This window comes from Rhinoderma darwinii, chromosome 4, assembly GCF_050947455.1.
Source record: "Rhinoderma darwinii isolate aRhiDar2 chromosome 4, aRhiDar2.hap1, whole genome shotgun sequence".
NCBI classification, from domain to species: Eukaryota; Metazoa; Chordata; class Amphibia; order Anura; family Rhinodermatidae; genus Rhinoderma; species Rhinoderma darwinii.
This window is the reverse complement of record NC_134690.1, coordinates 348,386,603-348,405,623: the sequence shown is the minus strand read 5'-3', so window position 1 is coordinate 348,405,623 and position 19,021 is coordinate 348,386,603. Positions and strand designations below refer to the sequence as shown.

The 19,021-nt window shown below is 42.9% G+C and overlaps 1 protein-coding gene across 5 annotated transcripts in view; it reads right to left on the bottom strand.

Moving 5' to 3' along the window:
* Nucleotides 1–19,021, bottom strand: part of NINL (ninein like) — a 116,312-nt gene that overhangs the window by 62,181 nt on the left and 35,110 nt on the right. For all 5 annotated transcript variants that reach the window (XM_075862929.1, XM_075862924.1, XM_075862928.1 and 2 more), the window contains exon 4: nt 10,435–10,601. In XM_075862929.1, the coding sequence (XP_075719044.1) occupies nt 10,435–10,601 (167 nt within the window). The remainder of the gene's footprint in view (nt 1–10,434; nt 10,602–19,021) is intronic.

The following is a 19,021-nucleotide window of genomic DNA, read 5'->3' as shown; positions in this document are numbered from 1 at the left end:
GAGTTGATCAGGTATTTAATGCACCAATAGGTCATTGCCTATTTCCTTCACCGCTTAGTGACTAAGCCGGTTTTGAAATAATAATAAAAATAATTTCTAGCGACACATTCCCTTTAAGGACCAAGCCATTTTTTTCAAATCTGACATGTATCACTTGAAGTGGTAATAATTTTGGAATGCTTTTATTTTTTCAAGCTATTCTGAGACTGTTTTCTCGTGACACATTGGACTTTAAGTTAGTGGTAAAATTTGGTCAACACATTCAGTGTTTATTTATGAAAAACGCCAAAACTGAGAAAAATTGCAAAAATTAGCATTTTTTAAAATTTAAATGTCCACACAAAATAGCTACTATTTCACATTTCCCATATGTCTACTTTATGTTTGCATGTCCTTTTATTTTTCTAAGACGTTACAAGGCTTAAAACTTTAGCACCAATTTCTCACATTTCCAAGAAAATTTCAAAAGCCTTATTTAAGGGAACGGTTCCATTCTGAACTGGTTTTGAGGGTCTTATATAATATAAACCCCCTATAAATCACCCCATTTTAAAAACTGAACCCCTCAAAGTAGTCAAAACAGCATTTAGAAAGTGTATTAACCCTTTAGGAGTTTCACAAGAAATAAAGCAAATTAAAGGGGAAATTTAAAATTGTCTTTTTTTTTTTTTTTTTGCAGAAAATCAGTTTTAATCCATTTTGGTCTGTACCACAGAAGGTTTTACCAGAGAAACGAAAATCAAATGCATTGCCCAGATTCTGCAGTTTTTAGAAATAACCCACATGTGGCCCTAGCGTGCTTCTGGACGGAAATACAGGCCTCAGAAGCAAAAAGGAGAACCTAGTGGATATTGGGGCCTTATTTTTATTAGAATATATTTTAGGCACCATGTCGGGTTTGGAGAGATCTTGTGGGGCCAAAACAAAGAAAACACCCTAAAAAACGACACCCCTTGGCAAACGACACCCCTCAAGGAATTTATCATGGGGTATAGTGAGCATTTTGACCCCACAGGTATTTTGCGGAATTTAGTGTAATTAGGCAGTGCAAATGAAAATCTAAGTTTTTTTTCTAATAAAATGTCATCTTTACTCCCATTTCCCATTTTCAAAATAAATAAAGGAGAAAAAGAACGCCAACATTTGTAAACCAAACTTTTCTGAGTACGGCAATACCCCATATGTGGTAATAAACTGCTGTTCGGACCCACGGCAGGACTCAGAAAGGAAGGAGTGCCATTTGAAGCTCAAATTTTGCAAGATTGTTTTTCAGGTGCCATGTTTAATTTGCAAAGCCCACGAGAGGCCAAAACAGTGGAAACTCCCCAAAAGTGACCCCATTTGGGAAACTACACCCCTCAAGGAATCTATCTATGGGTATAGTGAGCATTTAAACCCCACTGGTCTTTTGCAGTACTTATTGGAATTAGGTAGTGAAAATCAAAATCTACATTTTGTTCCCTTAAATTGTAGAATGTCTTTATTTTCACAAGGGATACTGGAGAAAAAGCACCCCAACATTAGTAAAGCAATTTCTCCCGATTACGGCAATACCACACATGTGGCATAAACGGCTGTTTGGAAACACGGCAGGGCTCAGAATGGCAGGATCGTTATTTGGCATGCAGATTTTGCTGTATTGGTTTTTGGCCACCATGTCGCATATGCAAAATCCCTGAGGTACCAGAGTACAATGGAAGCCCCAAGAAGTGACTCCATTTTGGAAACTGCACCCCTCAAGGCATTTATCATTTGCCTGGACAAGACAGGGCTCAGAAGTGAAGAGCACTATGCGCATTTGAGGCCTATTTTGGTGATTTTCACAGCATTGGCCCACAATTCCAGGGCCTTGAAGTCAAATAATAAAACAAACCCCCAAGTAGTGACCCCCATATTGGAAACTACACCCCCTTAGGGCATTTTAAGGGGTGTAGTGATTTTGACCCCCACAGGTGATTCTACATTAGAAATTAGTGCCAAGTGGATGGTGCAAAGTGAAAATTGCAATTTTCCACTGATATGCGAATTTAGCGCACAATATGTTGTGCCCAGTTTGTGCCACTGAAGACAAATATCTCAAACTGTTAAGCCAGTTCTCCCGAGTATCGCAATGCCATATATGTGGACGTAAACTGGTGTTTGGGCACACTGTAGGGTTCAGAAGGGAGGGAGTGACATTTGGTTTTCGGAGTGCAGATTTTGCTTGGCAGTTGTTCTGTTTGTGGTTTTACTGGTATTTCAGTTTATAATGTGGGGCATATGTAATCTGTGCGGGGTACATCAGGGCATAATAAGAGGGTGTAATAATGGGGTAAATAAATAATGCATAGGTGTGTGGCCAGTGCCGCACTGATAAATGGTGCCTAATCTTATCCGCTTTTGGAACATTCTGCATATTTTTCATCGCCATATTCTGAGACACATAACTTTATTTTTTCTTCACCGGAGCTGCGTGCGGGTTTATTTGTTGCAAGACAATCTGTAGTTTTCATTCGTACCATTTTTGGGTACACGCAATTTTTTGATCAGTTTTTATTCCATTTTTTTGGCAAGCAAAGTGACCAAAACCATAAATTCTGCCAATGTTTTTTTTTGTTTGTTTTTTACAGTGTTCACTGTGCGCTATAAATGACAACTTTACTTTATTCTGCGGGTCGGTACAATTACGGCGATACCAAATGTATATAGTTCTGTTATGTTTTGCAGCGTCTGCGCACAAAAAAAAAAAAAAATCACTTTTTTATTTTTGCGTTGACAAGGCTGTGTAAGGGCTTGTTTTTTGCGGGACGGGTTTTAGTGTTGGTATTAATTTGCGGTATGTGCGACTTTTTGATCACTTTTTATTTTATACTTAAAAAGGGAAGGTGACCAAAAATAAAAAAAAGCGATTCTGGCATTGTTTTTGATTTATTTTCTTTGCTGTGCGGGAAAAATAACAGTTTTATAGTTTGGGTTGTTGTGGACACAGTGATACCAAACATGTGTACTTTAACGTTTTTATTTTTTTTCCTATAATAAAAGACATTCTAGGGAATAAAGGCAGTTTTTAATGTTTAACTTAGAACTTTAATTGTTACACTTTAGCTAACTTTTTTTGTCCCACTAGGGGACTTGAAGACCTGCACCTCATCTTTATTCTAATACATTGCAGTACCCATGTAATGCAATGCATTGCATTAGAGGCGTCAGCTATTCACTGACAGCAAGCCTATTAGACTCCACCTCTGGGAGGGGCCTAATAGGCTTCCGTACGTGGCAGACCAAGAAACCACTGTTGGCCTCGATTCCCATAGCAACGATCGGCATCTGTGCGAACACATCGCAGCGATGCCGATCTCCTTGAAACCACTAAGATGCCGCGATTGCGGCATCTAAGGGGTTAATGGCAGGGAGCGGAGCTAGCTCCGTTCCCTGCTGTTACAGCAGGATGTCAGCTATATCATACAGCTGACACCCTTAGGGCGGATTTACACGAACGTGTGCGTTTTGCGCGCGCAAAAAACGCTGCGTTTTGCGCGCGTGGCAGGTGCGTGACAGCTCTGTGTGTCATGTTCATATGGATGCGCAGCTGCGTGCTTTTCATGCAGCCGCCATCATTATGACACTCCGTTTGGATGTTTGTAAACAGAAAAGCACGTGGTGCTTTTCTGTTTACATTCATCCTTTTACTGCTGTTGCGCGAATAACGCGCGTCCCACGGAAGTGCTTCCATGGGGTGCGCGTGATTTTCACACACCCATTGACTTCAATGGGTGCGTGATGCGCGAAAACGCTGAAATATAGAACGTGTCGCGAGTTTTACGCAGCGGACTCACGCTGTGCAAAACTCTGACAGTCTGCACTGCCCCATAGACTTGCATAGGTCCGTGCAACCCGCGTGAAAACCACGCGGGTTGCACGGACGTATAGCACGTTTGTGTAAATCCGCCCTCAGGCTGATGGCGCAGGCTCAGCTTCTGAGCCCGTCGCCATCTTTCATCTGCGGCCGGAAGTTTTTTTTAAGCCCCGCCTCCGGGCGGGGCCTAACCGGCCGCCGTACTTGGCTACCCGGCTCTTTTAGCCCGGTAACCATGCTGCAATACGGTGATTGGTCAGTCACTACTGACTGAGCAATCACAGCGATCGCTGGCGGCGCCACGATTGTTCCCCCGACGAGCCCAGACAGGGCTTAACAGAGGCAGGGTGAATGAAGTCGTGTGGTCCTTCATTAGGCCCCTGGGCTGCCACGACAGCCATCATGACCCCACCATCGCGATCGCTGTTCCTGGCCGTTAGTCCCGGGTTTTAGCTGTAAAACACTGCCGACACCCGCAGCGTATGGAGCACGCACAGCACGTAAGCACGCTCCATACATCACCCCCTGCACCAGGACGTAATGGTACGTTGTGGTGCGCGGAGGGTTTAATCCTGGATTCCAATTGGTTGTTATGGGCAACAAGGCCACTTCTCAAACATAAGGCCCATTGGCTGCACTTGACACAGATCGAGAGACGACGCTTCTGTCCACTGATGAGTAAATTTGTATAGCAGATGATGCAACCTACTCACTAATGGGCCAAGGAAAGGAAAGGAGGATTGACCCAACAGTACTCTTCTGTGTTGTGGGGCTTGTCTAGTCGAAAGTTTTTGGTTTTTAAACTATGAAAATAAGTGTCCCTAAATGGAGGGAATAAAACACTTAAAGTAGGTTGTAGTCTTCCGAGCACAGCCACCAACTAAATCACATTACTTCTTTCTGCTGCTACACTACCTCTGTGACTTCACCCTGGCTATGTTGCTATGCCAACCAACCTGGCCGAATAACGTCCTTGCCGGAGCTTCAGTATATGCTGCAGACTTTATCCCTCTCCTGCGTTATCGTTTATATCCTGTCCGGACGCCGATCCCATTCCTTAGATTCTAGCTCATCCAATTTTTCTCCACTTAGTCAGTCCTTTTAGCTCCAGCCCCCATATACATATCTGCCTCCTGCTTTGCCACCTCTGCAGTTACCCTTGGCTATGACTGACTATCTAAACAACAACGATGGCTACGCAAGTCTACATCTGCATACTGTCAGACCTGCAACTACTGTGCATACCCTGGTTGTCTAGTCCTGGCACTTGCCATTGATTGGAGACTATCCTGAAAAATCCAGACCTTCTTGCAGTGTTTAAGGGTAAAAAAAAAAAAAGTATCAGTTTCCAATACAATCTTGCCACCGAAGACACCACATTTGTAACAGAAGCGATTTTATATAAACAATATCAAATATAAAAGAAAAAGTACACGTTCGTCACCTACTAATAACCATACACTGGCAGAGGGCCTGTACAGCTCCTGTGTCCTGCTCTCGCTATCTGTCAAGCGGTACCAGTAGTGCTGTTGGCGTGAGCTACTATGTGTTACTAGTCCTTCTTGTGTATGCTAAGTGACAAAGCCAGATTTAAGAGCGGAGATTTTATGGTGTCAGCTTCCAGTTTGTTGCTTAGCATTTTGGTCCCGTTTAGAACATAGTTTGGACTTTAGATTATCCCTTACGTATAAATTAAAATGAGTAACTTTTTTTTACAAGTTTCCATTTAAGTAGACTGTATTAAGTAGAGATTGAGACTAATGTAAAGCTATTTGGACAAGTAATAGTTAAAAAGTAACGTCACCATATGCATTACCTCCATTTTTTGTGGTACATAAGAATAATCCAATATGGTCGGACACTTGTTTTTAGGGCAAGTTGCGTTTTGTAAAGTCCAGGGGAAACAAAAGCCCATAATTTTATTATAGTAGGGAATCACTGAAAATACAATATTTAAAGTGATCACTTAGGGAAAGTGAATACAGTAAAACAGCAAAAATCCTATTTCATTTAGCACCTATAGATAACAAAAAAATATATAGGTGTCAGAAGGACAGACGAGCAAAAATAAGAGATCTATAAAGCAGTATTCACATACTGTAGGCACTTTGCAAATTTTCAGTGTGGTTTTTCTGATGAAAAGAAAAAAAAACTGCATAACTGTCACTATTGAAGTGCAGTTTAACCGCTTCACGGTTTCATAATTGTAGCATGTGCTAGAGGTTTCAGTTGTGGTCAGATATTTATTTTCCTCGTTGATCATGAAATCCTCATGCAAAAAAACATGGTACATGTGCAGTTCTAGTACCATTTCCAACCCCATAATGACCGCCAATACGCCTTCTTACGGTGGTCATTAAAGGTACTTCTGCCAGTGTGTCGCCTTTTTTGGTGCTGTCATATGCTAGGCATGGGTGTTCCGTGCTGGGTAAAGCGGGTGCCAGACTGTCTAGTGACAGCAGGGCTCCTGATCTAACAGCCGGGATCAGTTACCTTCGATCCCAGCCGTTTAACCTGTTAAGTGGTTTTAGAGGGCGGGGGCTCCCTCTGTCACCCCATCAGCCCCCAGATCTACCAACAGTGTATGCCTATTATGCCATGCGACCTTTTAGACAGGCATAATACACAGCAATACAGAAGTGTTGCAGTGCATTTAAAAAAAACAAAAAAAAAAAAAACACACGTATAGTGAGGGCTCATAAAGGTACTAAATCAAAAATAAAATAAAAGCGTACATATAAAAAATGAAAAATAAAATTATTTAGCCTTAACTGGTTGCCGACACAGGACGAGTATGCTCGTCCTGAGCGGCGAGCACTTCGCGCATTAGGACGAGCATACTCGTCCTGTGTGACAGCCGTCCCTGCGCGCGTCTGTGCGCGCGATCGAGAGCGGGGCAACGGCTGTAATACACAGCCACGGCCCCGCTCTGACAGCGAAGAGGAGAGAAACATCTTCTCTTCGCTGTTAACCCTTTGAACGCCGCGATGACAGCTGATCGCGGCGTTCAAGGAGAGGGGACTGCACATTGATCGCGTCACAGAAAATAACTGTGACGCGATCAAAGCCAACAACTCGTATGGCCAGACAGCCCAGGGTCCAGTGAAGGACCCCAGGGCTGTCTGAACATATTTCCTGTTGTTAGGGCATACTGAGGTATGCCCTAACAACTGCCTGTGTACGATCAGTAACAGGCTAATGTACTAGCATATAGATATATGCCAGTACATTACAGTTACAAAATAAAAATCAAAATGATAAATCCCTTTATGGGATTAAAAAAAAAAGTTAAATGAATGTAAAAAAAAAATAATGGTAAATAAATAAATAAAAAGTAAATAAAATACACAGAAATACACATTTTTTATAATAAATCAACTTTTTAAAATATAAGTCCCAAAACATGAAATAATATAGACATATTTGGTATCGCCACGACCGTAACAACCTGTACAACAAATGTATAACATTATTTATGATGATCGGTGTATGGTGTAAAAAAAATAATATTAAAACTGCTGCGCAACTGCTTTTTTTTCTGCATTTTAATCTAATTAAAAATTTATAGAAATTAAACGATAATGTATTTGGACCAAAAAATGGTACGTACATAAAGTACAACTCGTCCCGCAAAAAACAAAGTCTCATACAACTACGTCGTACAAAAAATAAAAGCGTTATGAGCGTCGGGATGCAAAGAGGGAAATGTAAAAAAAATTGCTCTGTCCTCAAGGCTAAAATTGGCCGTGTCCTTAAGGGGTTAAAAAAGGCTTTATTTATATTTTGCTAAAAAAATGTAACGGAAAAAAGCTACACATCATTGGTATCGCCATATCCGTAACATCATGAATTATAAAACTATCATGATATTTAGCCGGAACCGTGAATACTGTAAAAACTAAAATGAAAAACAACGTCAGAATTTGCGGTCGCCATAGATGTACCGACCCAGAAAATAAAGTTATTACGTTATTTATACCACACGGTAAATGGTGTAACTTTAAAATGCAAAGAAGAAAAGCGGAATTGCTGATTTTTTTCCCAACCCCCCATAAAAAAAGCCCTCACACAGCTATGTTAAACAAAATAAAAAAAAGGAGTTGTGGCTCTAGGAATGTGATAATGAAAAAAAAATTCCTTCATTATTAAAGGGGTTCTCTCATGATTATCATTTATCACCTATCCACAGGATAGGTAACATATGTCTGATTGGTGGGGATCCAACTTCTAGGAGCCCCTCAGATCCAGAGAACGGGCGTCCCAGAGGGCCCGATGTGAACAGAGCGGTACTGCGCATGCTTGGCCACCGCTCCATTCATTTTCTACAGGGCTGCCGGGGGGGTTAGACGTCTGATCAGTGGGAGTCGATCACCTTTCCTGTGGATAGGTGAATAATAATCATTATGAGAAAACCCCTTGAAGGCCAAAATATTATTACTAATGTCTTTATATTTAGAAGTCTTATGTGGTTATCCATCTTGGCTCAATCTCCTGGCTTGTGAGAGGATTAATGGTTACATTTAACTAATAAAAAAGCTACAATTATTATATATTTACAGATTAGGGCAGCACAGTGGCTCAGTGGTTAACACTGTTGCCTTGTGGCGCTGGGGTCCTGGGTTCAAATCTGCAATGGAGTTTGTATGTTCTCCCTGTTTGCGTGGGTTTCCTCCGGGTACTCCGGTTTCGTCCCACACCCCAAAAACATACCAATAGGGAATTTAGATTGTGAGCCCCGATGGGGACAGTAAAAAAGAGGGGACCTCTGTGCAGCGCTGCGTAATATGTTGGCGCTATGTAAGTAAATGAAATAAATAAGATTAGGCATTATGCCCAAACTAGTATGGACACCACTGCTGCCATCTGGTAGATGCTTTCACACTAAATATGTTATGCATATTCTGCAAACCAGTAACCACACACCAACCACACACACACCCCACACACACCCCACACACACACACCACACCACACACACACACACTAAAAACGTTCTGAAGGCATAGATTTTTCAGCATTTTTACTTGCAGAAGGACCATCGCATATTTTGTGGAGATTTCCACTGCGGAATCTATGAAAATATTCTGCATCCAAAACACGCAACATGTAGGGTACACCGCCAACATCGTTACACACAGAAAATGATGGCATGTATAAATTGCATTTTTTTTCTCCATAGGTAAAACATTAAGTAATTTTCTGCAAGAGAAACCTTTGAAAAATCTCCTAATGCAATAAGGCCCTGTTCAAAGTTTTTTGGCGCGTTTGACGGGGAAATCTTCCATTGGATTTCAATGGGTGTCAGAGGAGCTTTTTTCCCCGCGAGCGGAAAAAACGCTCACTGGAAAAAGCGTTATGCCCTTTCTATCTCTGACCTCCCATTGACATTGTTTTTGCTCGCTGCGCTCAATGGCTGCGGCCGAAGAACGCCACGAAAAACGCGGCAAACAGAGTGCAAGCAGGTCAAAATCTGCCCCAAAATTCCTGAAGGAATTTTGAAGCAGATTTTTCCGCCTGCAAAAAAACTGTGTTAACAGGGCCTAAAATGTACCACTTAACAGGCAGATTCATTTTAATTGCTTCTGGGTATATGGAAAGTAAATATATTCTAGCCAAAGTATTGCGGTTTGATATTTAAAAAAAAAATAATTAGAATCATCTATTTATATATGAGGAACATACACATATATATATATATATATACACATATATATACATGTTCCTCATCCAATTCATATGCCATTTTCCAAAGAGTGAGCATCCCAACACAATGGGGCTCATATACTATAGTTTCACTTAGTTGAAAGTAACAGGCCCTATAACACCATGGGTCCATTCCATTACCCAAAGTAAAACTATTCAGGTTGCAAATAAGAGTGCTTCTTCAGGCAACTCCCGCCTCTAAGACCCTGTTCACATATGCGTCGGACGCTCTGTTAGGGGCTTTATTCACAGATTCGTGCGCCGTTGTGATCGCTAGGGGTCCAACCGCTGGGACCCCCAGCGATGAAGAGAATGGGGGGACCGAAAATCCGCTTAGTGCTCCATGAGAATGGAGCTCTGGTGCGCATGCTCGACCAGCGCTCCATTCATTTCTATGGAGTTGCCGGAGACAGCGAATTGATGACCAAGAATGCGCACCAGCGCTCCATTGTCATTGAGCACGGCGGGGGCTCTTTGGTCCCCCATTCTCCTCTTTGCTGGTGGTCCCAGCGGTCGGACCACCAGCGATCACACATGTATCCCCTATCCTGTTGATAGGGGATACATTGTTTTGTGGGAAAGCCCCTTTAACTGGAGTTCTTCTTTAGGGATTGGAAGTATGGCACTGGCAATTTATTATTAGTGCAGTCACCAACATATCTGATATCACTCATTTCATGAATCTTATGGTTATGCATTTGGTCAGTATTTTGTGTTATCATGTACTCACTGTGTTCTTTTCTTAATAAAAGGAAATAAAAAATTTAAATTGTCAAACTTTTAAATATCTAAAAAACATTTAATTAAATAAATAAATACTTCTAGGATTAGTAGCAGATATCCCAAGAAATAAAACCGGCTGCGTCCTGAATTCACCTACAATAAATTATTCCCACCTCTACACTCTCCAATGAGGACGACCGTCTCAGCTGACTTTTCCTCTGGTCCTTGTCATGCAAATATTTGTTGGCCTCATTTTCAGCAGCTTCACGCTCAGGATGTGTACGTCGGCCATATTTCTTCTTCCCATTCACAAATTTAGGTTTTACCTCCTCAGGGATCGCTGAATAATAGAATAAATACAAGAACATTCAAATATTCACACCAAAATTAGTCGTCTTCAAAACTCCCAATAGTCATTGTACTCCCAAAACAACACCCATTGCTTGACACTTCTGTGGTTATGACTACACATACTTTAACCCATTAATGAGCAGCCTATTTTAGACCTTAACCCCTTCCCGCTGTGGCCACTTTTGACCTTCCTGACAGAGCCTTATTTTTCAAATCTGATATTTCACTTTATGTGTTAACCCCTTAGTGACCAGCCTATTTTAGGCCCAACGACCAAGCCATTTTCTTCGTTTTTCTATAGTCGCATTCAAAGAGCTATAAAGTTTTTATTTTCTCCGACGACATAGCTGTATGAGGATTGTTTTTTGCGCGATTAGTTGTACTTTTTAATGGCACCACTTGAGTACATATAATTTTTTTATTAACTTTTATGAACTTTTTTTGGGGGGGGGGGATGGAAAAAAAACCTGAATTTCCAACATTGTTCTATGGGTTTTAACTGGTTGCCGACACAGGACGAGTATGCTCTTCCTGAGGGGCGAGCACTTCGCGCATTAGGACAAGCATACTCGTCCTGTGTGACAGCCGTCCCTGCGCGCGCGATCGAGAGCGGGGCAACGGCTGTAATACACAGCCACGGCCCCGCTCTGACAGCGGAGAGGAGAGAAACATCTTCTCTCCGCTGTTAACCCTTTGAACGCCGCGATGACAGCTGATCGCGGCGTTCAAGGAGAGGGGACTGCACATTGATCGCATCACAGAAAATTACTGTGACGCGATCAAAGCCCACAACTCGTATGGCCAGACAGCCCAGGGTCCAGTGAAGGACCCCAGGGCTGTCTGAACATATTTCCTGTTAGGGCATACTGAGGTGTGCCCTAACAACTGCCTGTGTACGATCAGTAACAGGCTAATGTACTGGCATATAGATCTATGCCAGTACATTGCAGTTACAAAATAAAAATCAAAAATGATAAATCCCTTTATGGGATTAAAAAAAAAGTTAAATGAATGTAAAAAAAAAATAATGGTAAATAAATAAATAAAAAGTAAATAAAATACACAGAAATACAAATTTTTTATAATAAATCAACTTTTTTAAATATAAGTCCCAAAACATGAACTATAGACATATTTGGTATCGCCACGACCGTAACAACCTGTACTACAAATGTATACCATTATTTATTATGATCGGTGTATGGTGTAAAAAAAAAAATATTAAAACTGCTGCGCAACTCCTTTTTTTTGCATTTTAATCTAATTAAAAATTTATAGAAATTAAACGATAATGTATTTGTACCAAAAAATGGTATGTACATAAAGTACAACTCGTCCCGCAAAAAACAAAGTCTCATACAACTACGTCGTACAAAAAATAAAAGCGTTATGAGCGTCGGGATGCAAAGAGGGAAATGTCAAAAAAATTGCTCTATCCTCAAGGCTAAAATTGGCCGTGTCCTTAAGGGGTTAAAGTCATACCGTTCACTGTGCGGTGTAAATAACTACCTTCATTCTATTGGTCGTACGACACCACATATGTAGAGGTCTTTTATGCTTTACGACTTTTGCACAATAAAAACACTTATGAACTTAAATTATTTGTTTTTGCATTGTCGCTTTCCAAGAGCCGTTTTGCGCAAAAAACGGCCAAATAAAGGACGTCGTGAGTTTTACGCAGCAGACACACGCTGCGTGAAAATCACAGACCTTCTGAACGGCTCCATTGCGTTACATAGGTCCATGCGTATCACGACTGTGAACTACGTTCGTGTGAATAAGGCCTAAGAGCCATAACTTTTTCATTTTTTTCGGCAGCGGCGCTGTATGAGGGCTTGTTTTCTTTCACGCCTAGCTATAGTTTTTATAGGTACCATTTCTGAATACATGCGACTTTTTGAACACTTTATTTACATTTATGGAAGACCGTGACCAAAAAAACAATTCTGGCAATGTTTATATGTTGTTTTTTTTACGCCATTAACTGTACGAGACAAACATAATATTTTTATAGTTCAGGCCGTTACGGATGCGGCGATACCAAATATGTATGGTTTATTTTTCCAATAATAAAAGGACTTCATAAAAGGGATAACGGGCGATTGTGTTTTATTTTTATTACTTGAACATTTTATTTTTACTTTTTTTACACTTTTTTTTCGTTCCATTAGGTGACTTGAAGGTCCAACTGTTTGATTGCGTAATGTAATAGCTTTATAGGTGGGTAGTTACGGGCACGGCGATACCAAATGTGTAATGTTTTTTTCATAATAAAGCATCTTGTAAGGGGAAAAAAGCGGGTTTAATTTTTATTTTTTTACTTGGGATATTTATTATAAAAAACTAACTTTTTTTCTATTCCCACTAGGGGATTTCACTATGCGATCATCTGATCGCTTTTATAATACACTGCAATACAGAATTGTTGCAGTGTATTACTGTCTGTCAGTATCAAATGGACAGGCATCTGTTAGGCCATGCCTCTGGCATGGCCTAACAGGCAACAACCGGAGGCAGACCTGGGGGTCTTTGTTAGGCCCCCGGCTGCTATAGAAACCACTGACACCCTATTGAGCACTGCATCTGAGGGGTTAAACGTGCGGGATCGATACAGATATCGATCCCGCCCGCTCAAGCATGTCTGCTCCCAGCTCTCAGCTTCCTCCGGTAGCTGAGAGCAGGGAGATTTAACTGCTCCTGGCGGTGTTCATTTATTCCGATGCAGCGTCGTAAAAAAGACTACTGCATCGGAATAAAGCCCGTTAGTGGCCGCTTGTAAAAACACCTATGAGCGGTCACCAACTAGTTAAACTGAATAGGCATCTGTGACCAGATAGACACTTTTATTTAGGGGCGCCACTAAAAATGGTCCCGAATCCTTCGAATAGTATACCGAAAGATTGCACATTTTATGTTAAAGGGGTTTTAAAGGGGTAACCACGGCCGATCAGCTGACTGAATGGGCCACGGTGCTCCAAAGAGCGCTGCCTCCCCTTTGTTTACCAGGCACAGCGCTTTGCATTTTGTAGTGGCTGTGCCTGGTATTGCAGCTCAGTACCATTTGCTTCCTGTATTGTCTGTATAAACAGTACAGCAGGTCCGGCGCGCACATGAGTAGACGCGAGTAAGGAGAGCTCCGTTAACCCGACTCAAAAACCGGGGTCCCGAGGCTTTGATACCTGACCTGAGGCTGCTGGCCGACAACCCTACGTACAGGCTTCTCTCCGGCGTATGGAGAGATATCTGGTGAAAACCGGGACCCCAGGATTAAAATCACAGGCCCTGCAGACTGACGACATGCTGCCGCTGGGGAAAATGGCGCCTGAGCCGGCCAGGAACACGAGGAGTACGAGCTCGCGCTCGGCATCACAACCTCCTCTGGTGCAGCCAGAAGTGGAAGAAGGTGAGCCTGAGACTATGTTTCACAATATGAACATTTCATGTCGAGTCTTGGCCAGGGAAGTAGCGAAACTTATAGCCCCAGATATCACAGCTTCTCTGGAGGCGACGGTGTCGAAATTATTGCACCAAATTCAGTCGGATGTTTCAGCTCAGGCGGAACGAATTAACGATTTGGAACAACGGTTCAGTTTATTGGAGGATGAGCAAGCGGGAACACAGGAGGAGGTGAAGAAGGTGATAGCTTGCAATCTACAGCTGGTTGATAAAGTGGATGACCTGGAGAATCGCTCGAGGAGGAGCAATTTACGTATTATTGAGCTCCCAGAGTCTATACCAGCAGGCCAGCTGCTAAAGTTGTGTGCGGTGGAGTTGCCTCAGGCGCTGGGATTGCCAGCCCCGCTGAGAGCGGAGAGAGCTCATAGAGTGGGACCGATGCGAAGTGTGACCCAAGATGGCGCCCCAGCACGACTGCGACCAGTCATTGTGAAGTACCTGGACTATGTGGATAAAACGAATGTGTTACAGGCCTACCGAAGGTCATCGGCACAAGTGAGAGTGCGAGGCAGCAGAATCTTAATGTTTGGAGATTACTCGGCTGAGGTTACACGTAAGCGGCGGGCTTTTAGCACGGTGTGCTCTCTACTGGTCCAGAAACGCATTCGGTTCTCTTTGATGTTTCCCGCCATTCTCAGGATCTTCGAACCCGGTGGTGGGGTGGAATCGTTTTCTTCTCCAGGGGAGGCGGCTAAATTTGTGGAAAGCTTGTCCAAAGACAACAATGGTGATAGCCAGACACACAGGGATGGACTGCCTCGCAGGGGACGTTCCAGAAACAGGAGTATCAGGAGGGGTCTCACCTCTTCTTCTCCGGATTGAAGGGAGATGCCCAGGCGGTGATGGAAGGAGACTCATGTTATTTTAAGTTTCACATTGTTTGAGACAGAATTGTTATACCTATCGGTGCATCGGAGGTTGAGGTTTACTGATGTTAATGGTAGGGGAGGGCGCAGCTGAAGTGAGGCTTGAGGAAATTTTTGCAAGGAGTCGGGTGGGAGTGTAAGGTGCTGTTGATACTTTCCGGGTATACAGGTAGTTCATGGTATACCAAGGGGTTTCTAGTGGTGGAATGTACAGAGATTTCACGCTAAAATGTGCGAAAAAAGAGAAGTCTGAAATTAGTAATGATCTGTTGTTGGGGTTTCAATTCTGTTTTATGTTTAGGGAGGGGGAAGGAGGGGGGGAAACTGTCTCGGTGGATGAGGTTTGCTTTGCCATTACTGTGAGATGCCTAAGGTAATAACATGGAATGTGAAGGGACTGCAGTCCCCACATAAACGCATGATGGTTCTTCGCCACCTGAAAAAGCTGAAAGCGGATATAGCGATTTTACAGGAAACCCATCTATTGGAACGTGATTTCCAGAGAATGAGCAAATTATGGGTGGGCACAGTAATGGGTTCTCCAGCAGTTAATGGCAAGGCGGGCGTCTTACTTCTCATACACAAAAGAATTGAATGTTCTGTGATTACTTCTGAGCGGGATGAGGGGGGCAGATATTTGCATGTGATCTTAGAGGGCGCCATGGGGAGAGTGAGTTTGTACTGTATATATGCACCGAATGACAACAATCGGGTCTTTTTTCAATTTCTGGAAGGAAAACTTTTAGCGGATAAAGAACCTCAGATTCTGCTGGGAGGGGACCTTAACTCAGTCTTATGCACAACAGAGGACAGGAGAAGGGGAGATGGTAGGGTGTTGGTTGAAAGAACACACGATAAAGTCTTGGCCCCATTAATGTCTTCCACGGGCATGGTAGATGTATGGAGAACACAATTTCCATTAGGTAGAGAATTCACTCATTTTTCTCATGCGCATACCGCATGGTCGCGTATTGACTATTTTATGGCTTCTCCGGTGCTCCTCTCTAGGATCCTTAGTGCTCGAATAGAGGACTTGGTGATTTCAGACCATTCACCGGTTTCTCTGATCTTGGCAGATACATTTAAAAGGGGGTCGGATATATTGTGGAAATTTCCGTCGTTTCTGGCAACTGATGAATCCTTTCAATCATGCTTGAAGGGGTGGTTAGGGGAATATAGTCAGGAAAATCAAGCTCATAGAGAGAACAGCCACTTGTTTTGGGACACAGCCAAGGCAGTGCTGAGTGGGAGGATCATTTCTTATGTTGCGTCGCTTAAACGAAAAACCAACAAGCATTATAACGAGTCTAGTAGAAATCTTCGCATGAAATACACAGCGTACTTGGCAAACTCGACACTAGCGCTTAGGGGGGACTGGCTCACGGCTAAGGCAGAGTTTGAAATGTGGCTGGATAAAAAAAGAAAGGTTCCAGAGAGAGCAAACAACTGCGCATTTTTTCAGACATGGGAACAAATCAGGCTCCCTGCTGGCCAAAATGGCGAAAGGACAATTTCGCCCGACTCACATAGGGGGGTTGAGAGATGGGAACGGGGAAGTACAGAAAGATCGTCAATGATATACTGGGAGATTATTACACTGCGCTATATGCACAGGACATTTCGGAGAGGACTGAGGGGAGGGAGTTTCTGGACTCCTTAACGTTACCATCTCTCTCGGACTCTGATGGAGAAGCATTAAATGCATTGATCACGGAACAAGAGATCATATCGACCATTAAATCATTGACGAATAACAAAGCGCCAGATGGATTTTCTAGCGATTTTTACAAACTTATGAGGGAGGAAGTCACGCCCATTTTATTGCCGGTGTATAATCATATGCTGTTAAATAAGGAATTCTTGAAATCGGGCAATGTAGCTTATATCAAAGTATTGTACAAGGAAGGGAAAGACCCGGCTAACCCGGGGTCTTATCGACCAATCTCTTTGATAAATCAGGATGTTAAAATATTGTCGAAGATACTGGCAGACAGGTTGGCTATGTTTCTCCCGACTTTGATTGGGCCACACCAGGTGGGGTTTGTCAAGGGGAGGTCGGCGGTCAAAAACATACGCACGGTTTTGGCGGTACAAGACGCAATGAGGACTTCTAATATGGAGGGACATGATTCGCCAGCACTTTTAACGCTAGATGCCGAAAAGGCCTTCGATAATGTCCACTGGGATTGGCTGAGGTTAGTTCTAGATAGATTTGGGGTACAAGGATTGTTTAGGAATTACCTGGAAGCGTTATATTCAGAACCTCTAGCTAGGGTGTTCACTGCAGGTTTTCTGTCAGCACCGATACATTTACAGAAGGGAACAAGGCAGGGATGCCCCCTGTCTCCATTGCTGTTCGACTTGGCCTTGGAACCGCTAGCGAGACATCTTTTGTCCTCCAGGGATTTTGAAGGGATTATGGTTGGCAGTCAGGAGATCAAACTGACATGCTTTGCTGACGATCTTCTGTTGTTTCTGAAATCGCCTGGGGATCATTTGGGGGGGGGTGCTGGAGAAGCTAAGATACTTTGGGTCATTCTCAGGCTATAAAGTCAATGCGCAAAAGAGTCAATTACTTTACTTGAAGGAATCAGGGGCAAGACCACCCTTGCAGGGTACGGTGGAAATAGCCAGATCTTATATCACATACCTGGGGATTAAAATAGGCAAATTTCCCTCTTCCCTCTATAAGCTAAATTATTCACCCTTGTTTGAAAAAATTCATAAGGAACTAAATCGATGGGAGTCATTGCCATTGTCGTTGTTTGGGAGAGCTGCTCTTTTAAAAATGATAAGCTTTGCTCGTCTGCTATATCCAATGCAAACCATACCCATATTGATCAAGCATCTAGATAACCAGAAATTACAGACAGCATTTTTACAATTCCTGTGGCAAAAGAAGAGACCTAGGATTGCATATAAAAAATTGGCTCTGCCCAAAGTGGATGGAGGCATTCAGCTGCCACTTATACGATATTACAATTTAGCGGCCATCTGCATGCATGTAGGGGATTGGATACATAACACTAATATGTACTCCAATGTTCAGCTGGAGCAGGATTTGGCGGGATCGGTTCCGCTGCAGGCCCTGTTACATCTGCCATATGCTCAACTGCCTAATAATGTTAAGTCAAGTCTGTTGCTGAAAGATACAATCGGTGCCTGGAAGGCGGTGCGGAAGCTTTTTGGTCTTCCGTATGGTCTTTCTAAATTCTGGCCGTTGTGGGATAACCCCATGTTCCCACAGGGGAGTCAGAATAAATTGTTTTCGCAGTGGAGAGATGAAGGGATCAATGTCCTGGGCCAACTCATGAATGTTGAGGAGGGGAGATGGCTTAGGTGGCAGGAGGTCTCTAGCAAATATAATTTGAGGGGAAATCAGTATTTGCAATATGCTCAAGTAACAGGGTTATGTAAAACCAAAGTCTGCAATATTGATGGAGTGGAGATACGGGGAGCATTTGATGGGATGGTGCCGCAGGGTGGTACGGGAAGAAGTCTTACAAGTTTATATGGTAAACTTCGGAATGCTCATCTTGATTCCTTTAGTACTTCCTGCTTTAGAACGTGGGAGGTGGAGCTGGAGGATCCAGAAATCTCCAGCAAAATTCGAGATGGATGGGAGAGGGTGAGGAAGGTCATGGTAAATGAGCAGTGGCGTGAGATGCACTTCCGGCTTATGCACAGAGCAATATACGCCTTTAATTTATCCTATAGGGACGCTCCAGCACACTATCTGCGTAGTTGTCCTAAATGCGACTTACACAAAGCTAATTTACTTCATGGGATGTGGTTGTGCCCACAAATTCGCACGTTTTGGGATCTGGCTCTACAATTTATTCAAGACACCTGGGGGGGGGGAAGAGGTGCACGCAAACCCACAGGCAGTGTTATTTCACTATATCCCTTTGGATCCAGGGGGGGAGGGACCACCTATAGTGGCCCGGAAAGGAGTACATATGGCATTATTGGCTATCAAGAAGTGCATCTTGCGCCACTGGTTACAGGCATCGGTCCCGGAAATTGCGGAGGTCGTGACTACTCTCAAGACTTTATTGGGATATGATAAAACGGACCTAGAAAGACA